General features: G+C 34.0%; 1 protein-coding gene and 1 pseudogene across 1 annotated transcript; one reads left to right on the top strand and one right to left on the bottom strand.

Annotated features, from left to right (window-relative positions):
* The first annotated feature begins 1,712 nt into the window (after window positions 1-1,712).
* Window positions 1,713-8,976, top strand: LOC120207069 (probable serine/threonine-protein kinase PBL19). Its single transcript, XM_039206580.1, has 5 exons — window positions 1,713-2,091; window positions 2,225-2,482; window positions 2,572-2,694; window positions 2,788-3,297; window positions 8,946-8,976. Exons 1-4 carry the CDS (start codon window positions 1,738-1,740, stop codon window positions 3,211-3,213), a joined length of 1,161 nt encoding a protein of 386 aa, XP_039062511.1. The 5' UTR covers window positions 1,713-1,737; the 3' UTR covers window positions 3,214-3,297; window positions 8,946-8,976.
* On the bottom strand, window positions 3,268-4,729 carry LOC120207019 (annotated as a pseudogene).
* Window positions 8,977-9,668: the final 692 nt, after the last annotated feature.

Genomic DNA, 9,668 nt, shown 5'->3' with positions numbered 1-9,668 from the left:
CTCCAACTATAGATTGTTACTTTTTTAACTCCCTCGACTTTTAAAAGTTACAAAACGATCACCCGACTATTCATTATGTTTCAAACCTGTCCTTTTATGTTATGATGACTGGGATATGGTAGTCGTCTGAGATTCTCGGACCGACTTTTATCATATTACAGTCAATAAGTTAACGTTTAGCTCATATTGTCTTCATTTTTAACGGAAATGGATGAATTTGGAGTATAATGAATAGTTGGGGGACCATTTTGTAACTTTTAATAGTTGAGGAACTCAATAAAGCGATACTCTATATTCGGAGGATCATTTTATAACTTTTAATAGTCAAGGGACTCAACAAAATATCATCCTATAGTCAGGGACTATTTGTATACTTTCCCCTATTTTTATTAACTTGTAAAATTAGAGCTATAAATTGAAAATTCCGTTTTAACTTCAGGTTAACTGATATATAAATAAAATTTTATTTCTGATACCATTATAAATATAGATATAGAATTTGAACCGTTCGATGAACTTTCTAATAGATCGATTAAAAATTTTATTATCTTAAATTATTTTAAATTTAATATTTTCTGATTTTCCCTTTTTGAGTAGACTTCTATTAATTTGGTTGCCATTTTTTCTTATAGGATTACATTTAATTATTTCTAATTAACAGTAGAGTCAAATTAATAAAATTTATGAATAATAAGAATTAAATATACTATTATAAATTTACTTAACTATTACATCAGTAATTCTAGGATAAATTACGCTTTTAGTATCTAAACTATCAGTTTGACCCGTTTTAGTACCTAAGCTTTCAACTTTTTTCAAAATCATACTTAAAATATAGTTTGTGTTTCATTTTAGCACCCATGTTACAAATTTAACATTAAGTTTGATTTTTTTTGAAAGTTTAGGTACTAAAACATGCCGAAACTGATAGTTTAGGTACCAAACGCGTTAAGTTTTAACAGTGGGTACTAAAAGTAAACAAAAATTAAACGTTAAATATGTCTTGAAAATTAAAAAAATTATGCACTAAAATAGACCAAAACTGATAGTTTATATACTAAATACGCAGTTTACCTTTTCTATTAACAATTAATAGTTAATGCCTTGATTAAAATCAAATTCAAAGTTTAATGACTTAATTGATAAGATTTTAATTTAATAGTCGAGATAGATTCAAACCAATAGTTTAAGAACTTTTCGGGTAGTTTACATTATTTCTTTTAAGGGTAAATTACACTAATCATTACTGAACTCTACTCTGTCTCCAATTTCACTCACTATACTTTAAATCCATTCAATTTTCTCACTGAACTTAATACATTTGGGTTTTTTGATCACTCCTTCATTTCCTTACTAACGAAGTTAACTATTTAACGGCGGATTGACCAAAAAATACAACGTATTAAGTTCAGTGAGGAAATTAAACTGTTTAAAGTATAATAAGTAAAATAGGACAGAAAAGAAAGTTCAGTGATGATTGGTGTAATTTACCTCTATTTTAATTCATTTTTCGTGTTGAATGGATATTTGGTACTGCATTCTTTGTCCATCAAAAGAAAATGAACTTTGAACAAGAAAATTATTAATAGGCTAATGTCAAACTTTTTCCATAGTCAAAACCCAGTCTTCCTCTCTCATTTCTTCCCGTCTTTTTCATACTATATATATATATATATAACAAGGCAAGAGCTTTTGAATGTGGGGAACAGAGTCCCAGTTCTTTTTTTTTGTTAGAAAATGAAGTGTTTCTCTATCTTCTTCAAAGAGAAATCAAAGAACAAGAAGAGGGGATCAGACTCTGTTCCCGAATCAAGGAGCCGAAGCAAACCGCAAGAAAATTCAGATTCCAGCCAGACGTCAAAATCCTTCTCGTCTTCGAGGACTATCCCAGAGTTGTACAAAGAAAAACAGCAGAATTTGAGGGTCTTCTCTTTGGAAGAGTTGAAGGACGCAACGGATGGTTTCCATAGGAAGTTGAAGATCGGCGAGGGTGGTTTTGGTAGTGTTTATAAAGGAACGATTAGGCCACTCACTGGTCGAGGCGATCCATTGGTTGTGGGTGTCAAGAGGCTCAACACGCAGGGTTTACAGGTAACTTACTGCTCCTTTTTTCTCTACGGTCTCTTCCTATTAATTGTTTGTGAAAATTTCTGTGAGAAGTCTTAGTTTTTGCTTGAGGGTTTTCAAAGTAGTTTGATACAAGATCTTCTTGCTAAATTCATAGGGTCACAAGGAATGGCTTGCGGAGGTTCAATTTCTCGGTGTCGTTGATCATCCGAACCTAGTGAAACTTTTAGGATATTGTAGTGCTGATGGAGAACGAGGGATCCAAAGACTTCTGGTTTACGAATTCATGCCTAATGGTAGCTTAGAAGATCATCTTTTTAATAATACATCCACTTTGCCTTGGAAAACAAGGTTGGGGATTATGCTCGGTGCAGCTCAAGGACTGGCTTATTTGCATGAGGGTTTGGAAGTTAAGGTACATCTTCAACAAATTGTTGGAAAGGATGCTTGAAAATGGCGCTAAAAACTCATTGATTGAATCCTTATAATGGGTTGTTTGTATAGGTGATATATCGAGATTTCAAATCCTCGAATGTGCTCTTGGATGAAGGTTTTAGGCCGAAGCTTTCAGACTTTGGGCTTGCGAGGGAAGGACCAACCGGGGATCATACTCATGTATCCACAACCGTAAGTTGATATCAGTCATTCGAGGAATGTATTTGATGTGATTCTTTTGATTAAGTTTGTTGACAGTGTTGTTTCCTTTTGATTTTGTTAAAGGTGGTTGGAACATATGGATATGCAGCCCCGGAATATATTGATACAGGCCACCTCACAATCCAAAGTGATGTGTGGACTTTCGGGGTTGTACTTTACGAGATCATCACAGGGAGGCGAACGGTGGAACGGAACCGTCCGACATCGGAGCAGAAGCTTCTAGAGTGGGTGAAACATTTCCCTCCAGATAGTAAACGATTCAGCATGATAATCGATCCTCGGCTTCAAAACAATTATTCATTCAGTGCAGCTCAAAATGTTGGAAAGCTGGCTCAGAGCTGCCTAAAGAAAAATGCCAAGGAAAGACCGACAATGAGTCAAGTTGTGGAGAGCTTGAAGCAAGCGATACAAGAATCACAAGAGGGAATCAATGGGGCGAAAAAAGCTGCGGTTACGTCATCAAGAACAGGCGGGCGAAGATCAAATTAATTTTGGTTTATATTATTTCTGATCTTTTAGCAGAGCCAACAGGACAACCTTATATTAGTGACTAAAGTTATCTTTTGTTTGTTCGGCGGCATGAGACCCTGTATTATAATGCCAGTGAATGCTGGCTATCTTGCCCGATAGTTTAGTTCCGGTTCCATGGAATGTTCCTTTCGCGGCAGAAAGTAGTTTATCTCCATGATCGAGTAGCTTCCCCGAGTACCACTCAAGAAAGAACTGTCCGTACTCGGTGTTCCACATCCCGTAGGCATGGAAGAACCCGGTTTCTTCCGGAAATTGCATATATTGGCCGGAATCATGTGATTCACTTTTTCCCCATTCTTTCTTCCCCATGGCTGCTGCTGCTGCTTCTTCAAGTGAGGCTCTCATGTACTGTCTTTCAACATTTAACAACATCAATCTAAGTTTTGATAATCCAAAATATGGAATTTATTTCACCGTAAGTTATTAAATTTACCTTGTCATAGCACTGAAACTCCCCAATTCCAGGAAATTTCCATGTTCCGTTGCTTTCTGGATAAGATGGGTATCTCAGTTCCCCACAGGGACCCATCCCCACTTGTATTTCCTGTAACAAAATTTACATTGAGTGACAAAATTTGTATTTAACATAAATCATGCATCCGTTATGATGACTTACCAGTACCACTATAACTCGTCCCAAGTAATCTCCGAACCTATCACGGAAGCTCCTCATGTAATTGGTATAAGCCTGAATCGGCGTCTGTCCCCAGAGAACCGGTATCGAATCACATCCCAACGAGATGTACTCGGGGTTCCTCCGTCCCGACCGATTGGTGTACACGAGGTCCGGGTTCTTGCTGATTTCTTCGAGCACCCATGGCGGCAGCGGAATGCTAAAACCTTCAAACACAACAAAGAAAACATCAGTTCATGTTCTGAAAACCGTAACCTAACGATCTTTGACGGGTTGAAAGAGATAACAGATGAAAATACCTGCAAGAGTCTCCGACATTGCCACCACACTGATGAAACAACATGACAACTTGGAGCATTAGGCCATTGTTTTCGACCATTCGGACAAGCTCGGCATACCCTTACCAATTGTACTTCAAAGGTCCATCTTTCTCGACCAAACCCCACCAAGCGTCCACCATGACGCCTTCGACTCCGGCGCTCTTCAGCGCCATTAAACTAGCGTTCATCGCTTTTGGCTTTTTCAAGTAACTGCCGTGATCCACCGTGTCGAGCGGTAACATCACGTAAACCGGCACCTTCGAGTTGTTTTCGGCGTGAGGAATCGTTAAACCATGTAACTTCTCGTCCGAGATCGAGATTTTATCGTGAGAAACTCGTTGCATGGAGGTCGAATTCTTGGCCCGGAGACGGCACGATGCTTTTATTATTTGAGAAAAGCAAAGGGTGGTACCTGAGAAGTCGTCGGAAAATTTGAAGGTTTTGGTTTCTTTTGGATTGACGAAGGAAGTAGATGAACGTAATGTTAAGGTCATGTTTTTACAGCTTAGAGAAATGAAGATGATGTTGATTCAATCGGATATGGTTTTGAAGAAGAAAATTCAAAGCTTGGGGTTAAGTTTTTGGAGGAGACTGGTATATTACAAATTTGGTAAATGAAGTTTACTATCTTTTTTATTTCACTTACTATACTTTAGATCTTTTTAATTTATTGACTAAACTTAATACATTGAGTTTTTTTTTTCACTCAGTAATTTTTTCACTACTGTCGTTATAAATTAGCTTTTATATGAATGCAAAACGACGTCGTTTTGGTGAAATTTTTATTTTTTAAGGCTTAAGGGTCATCTTTATTCATGTAGTAGACCCAATTTATCATTTTCGTCCTTATCATATTTTTGTATCAATTTCCTCGAAGCTGCTCAATTACATCATTCTATACCATATCCTTAACTTAAACCCTAAATTAGATTTAAGGTTTAGAGTGCATGGTTTAGATGTCATAGGGTTATGGTTTATAATTTAGGGTTTTTAAGTTAGATGTAGGGTATAGAATGATGCAGTTGAGTAGCTTCGAGAGCTAAATTGATGTAAAAATACGATAGAGGTGAAAGTGATAAATTGGGTCTACTATAAGGGCAAAATTTACCTTCTTCATTTTTTTAAAAGGGTATCATTTTAACTTCATTATCTATTTAACAACAAAATGACCAAAAAAACTCAACATATTAAGTTCATTGAAAAAATTGAAAACTTTTAAAGTTTAGTGACTAAAATAGCAGATGGAGTAAAGTTTAGTGATGTAATTTGTAATTTACCCAGGAGACAAATATGGTGGGGCCAGCTTTAAAGGGAGGCTAAAAGTGCAAAACTTCAAAGCCAGTCAGCTCAACTTTCCAATTCTATTAGGTGCTAAACTTGAGTAAAACTTAATTAAATACTAAAATATATGGTCTTAAATCTAAAATTTCAAAAGAAAATAACTCTCTATTTTATCATTTAAATCGCTCAAAAAATTTTACAATATTTTTTTATTAAATCAAATAAAATTCGAAGTTGAAACTCATAAATGAGAGCAAAAGAATGCAGAGGCGAATAGTTATTTTTTAAAGTAAATTAGAGGTTTAGTATCTAAATTATTAATTTTGGTTTAGTATTTAAACTTTTAATTTTTTCATAATTATATCTAAAGTTTAATTTTTGTTTTATTTTAGTATCATGCAATTAAAACTTTAGTTTTTGTTTCATTTTTGTACTCCCATTCAAAATTTAACGTTTTTGAAAAAAATTAAAAGTTTAGATACTAGACCAAAACTGATAGTTTAGGTACTAAATGCATTAAATTTTCAACAACGAGATACTAATGTTGGTTTAGTATTTAAATTAGAGGTTTAGTATCTAAATTATTAATTTTGGTTTAGTATTTAAACTTTTAATTTTTTTCATAATTATATCTAAAGTTTAATTTTTGTTTTATTTTAGTATCATGCAATTAAAACTTTAGTTTTTGTTTCATTTTTGTACTCCCATTCAAATTTAACGTTTTTGAAAAAAATTAAAAGTTTAGATACTAGACCAAAACTGATAGTTTAGGTACTAAATGCATTAAATTTTCAACAACGAGATACTAATGTTGGTTTAGTATTTAAATTAGAGGTTTAGTATCTAAATTATTAATTTTGGTTTAGTATTTAAACTTTTAATTTTTTCATAATTATATCTAAAGTTTAATTTTTGTTTTATTTTAGTATCATGCAATTAAAACTTTAGTTTTTGTTTCATTTTTGTACTCCCATTCAAAATTTAACGTTTTTGAAAAAAATTAAAAGTTTAGATACTAGACCAAAACTGATAGTTTAGGTACTAAATGCATTAAATTTTCAACAACGAGATACTAATGAAATAAAAACTAAACATTAAGTATAATTTTGAAAATCTTGAAAGTTTAGATATTAGAACGGATCAAATCTGATTGTTTAGGTACTAAATGCGTTAATTTTTAACGACGGGATACTAAAATAAAGTAAAAACGAAACGTTAGTTACGGTTTTAAAATGAATCAAAACTGATAGTTTAAGTACTAAACGTGTAGTTTATCTCATATATATAATTAAAAAAAATGGCAAACAGTTGTTTATTTTACCGGGGGGAAAGAAGAAACATTGAAATAGGATTGAGGTGACAAAAGTGTCATTTTCTAAATGGGAATAATGAATTCCGAATCTCAGGTACCCCATGACATGCATCGCTTGGTGTTGATACTCAGGTGAGGAGCGTAGAAGCTTAGCCAATCACTTCTCACTCTCACCATTAAATGTTTTATGTGGACCAAATTACATCTTTATCTCAACTCTAAAATCTTACCCATAATAGCATTAAATTAAAATGAACGTGGAAAAGTTTTATATTAAACATAATAACACTCCAAGAGCATTTAAAATTTATTTTGTGAATTGTTTTTTACATAAACTTTAACATATTTATGAAAATTTGTATTATATTCAATTTTATGAACTTTTATTTTATCGAAACTGACGATACAAATAATCATAGCAATGTCAAACATGACTCCTGGCAGGTGTTTTGTAATCCAGTTGGATTTTGAGGAAGATTATAAAGTTGAGGGAGGAGGTTAGGCCTTCGTTTGCAGGCAACCCTGATTGGGGAAGGATAACAGCGAGGTGGCTGTGAGGTGAGACTAGGAATAAGAATGACAAGGATAACAATGTCGCTAAGCACTCTACCATTCCTTGGATGGCAGTGCTCAACAGGCTGTCCACTGCTTAGCGGCTGCTCAGAATGGGAACGAATGTGGAGGTTGGTTGCAGGAACTGAGATGGGTTGGGGCAGCATTCTCGAAATCGTATTTTCTCTGTGTGTATTAGGATTGGGAGTGTTTTGAGGCTGTGTAGGGTTGTGGGAAGCTGGAGTGAGGAGCTTGGATGGGCGGTTTCTCATCGCTTCCGGTGTATATTTTGAGAGTGACTTGGAGTGCTCACATCTATTGTATATGGGAAGAAAGAAACTATAGGTAATCTAGGGGTGTTTAGAGTAGTGTGGGTGAGATTGTAGATATTATTAAAGGAATTGTTCGAATTAAAGTGCATAAGAGAATGATTCGATGTGATGATGTAAATATCTCAATAAGAGAATATGAATTGCAATTGCAGAAATAAACATATGTTGGAACAGACCAGGCCTAATTTCTAATGCGAAGCCCAAGCCTAATAGTTCTAGGCCACTGGCTGTGACTTACGATTTTGAAGACAATTAACCCTACACATAAACATCCTTAAACTTTGAGTATTTCCATGCCTATATTTCTCTTAGTTCAAATCTTTTCAAAAAAAATATATATATAATGCAACAAAATACTCCTCACATTTGATAATAGTGTCAAATTTATCTTATTATTTTTTTGAAGTATATTACCCCTAACGTTTAACATTAGATCAAAAAACAACCTCGTTAGACGAAAATCATTAATCAACTAAGGATCAACATTTAAAGGTAACTCACTGCGTTCAAATCACATGGGGTGCATTGTTTTGGAGGTTTAATTCCTCCTTTCAAAATTTAATAAAAAAAATTCTGTGTGTCACTGGTAATATATAGTTTACATGGCATCACAAGTGGATATTTCATGTCAGTTTTAGTCAAAGTGGATCTACCACGTCAGCATATCATTTCACATGTTCTTGTTAAGTCAATTTCAAGCGTTAACCGTCAGTTGACTAACGATTTTCATCTAGTGTGATTTTTTTTGACACAAAATGAAATATTGGATTCATTATAAATTTTGTTGCATTATTTCTAAAAAAAACCGACAATTAAATAGAAGATTGAGCATTTCCAATGATTGATGATTCATTATAAATTTGTTTTCTTTCTTCTTCCAATGAGAAAGGATTCATTATATAGTTTTAGGCAGCAACAGCAGTGCCTATATGCGAAGCTTTTACTGTTGCAGAAACCTCTGATCTCCTTCCGTTAACTTCATCGACCATCATTTGTTTGTACCTGCATTCTTTACTGCAAAACGGCGTGTCCTCCCCTCTGCACGTTTAAAAAAAGACAAAAAAACATTGTATGCATCGGTACTTTTATGAAAAACTAATGTAATCCTATATTATATTTTCTCAACGTGACCTTTCAACTCAAAAACTAAAATTAGTGTAATTTTTTGACTAACGATTTTATGTCATTGACCATTATGGTGTTGGTGTGACAGTTTATGATATTGACATGGCGATCTATGGTACTCACATAACAATCAATTTGTCATGTTTGAGTTACTAATTTAGTTATTTTGTCATGTTATGCGTCACATTATCAACTATTGTTGATAGTCATATCAGTACCGTGGACTATTATGTAAGTACAGTGAATTGTCACGTCAGTAATGTAACGATCAACACGAAAAATATTGATTAAATGATCACGTTGGATTTATTTTCTGAGTTAAAGGTCAATATGTCGAGATCGATGAGTCGAACAATACCTGTACATGAAGATGTCTTTGAAGGCTTATTGCAGAGGAAACAAGCATTCAAGAAATGGGCTTCTGAATCTACCATCACAGGACCTTGAAGAAACCGAAGAAGACAGACTCTTGGGACTGCTATTCCTTGTATAACAACAAAGAAACCTAGAGAAAAAACCCATTCTTCTGGCAATGGCTGCTCCCTGAATATGCAGCTTCCATGGCTTTGGTGGTTGAAGGAAATCAAGAGCGATTGGGGTTATTAAGATGAGTGGGTGAAGGAACAAGGCGGGTAGATTTTTATAGGAAGAAGACTTCACTGGGTGAGTACGTGTAATACTTGTGGATTTAACCTGCCTTAGATTCGTGATTAAGATAATTTTGGATTTGTTATTATCTTTTCAGTAATTGACAGTTTGCCAATCTTACTAAATTTCAATTTAAATATTTAATGATTTGTTATAATTTTAAAATTAAATAATATGATTCTTTTAATATTCAATTATGTTTCCACTGT

The sequence above is a fragment of the Hibiscus syriacus genome, unplaced genomic scaffold (assembly GCF_006381635.1).
Source record: "Hibiscus syriacus cultivar Baekdansim isolate YM2019G1 unplaced genomic scaffold, ASM638163v2 tig00014304_pilon, whole genome shotgun sequence".
Lineage (NCBI taxonomy): Eukaryota > Viridiplantae > Streptophyta > Magnoliopsida > Malvales > Malvaceae > Hibiscus > Hibiscus syriacus.
This window is presented reverse-complemented; position numbering and strand designations above follow the sequence as displayed.

Bases quoted from the DNA above. Each gene is read 5' to 3' on its own strand.
- LOC120207069 (XM_039206580.1), top strand. From the start codon at position 1,738: ATGAAGTGTTTCTCTATCTTCTTCAAAGAGAAATCAAAGAACAAGAAG. The intron at 2,092-2,224 runs GTAACTTACTGC...CTAAATTCATAG, and splicing joins TCAACACGCAGGGTTTACAG to GGTCACAAGGAATGGCTTGC. The intron at 2,483-2,571 runs GTACATCTTCAA...TTGTTTGTATAG, and splicing joins ATGAGGGTTTGGAAGTTAAG to GTGATATATCGAGATTTCAA.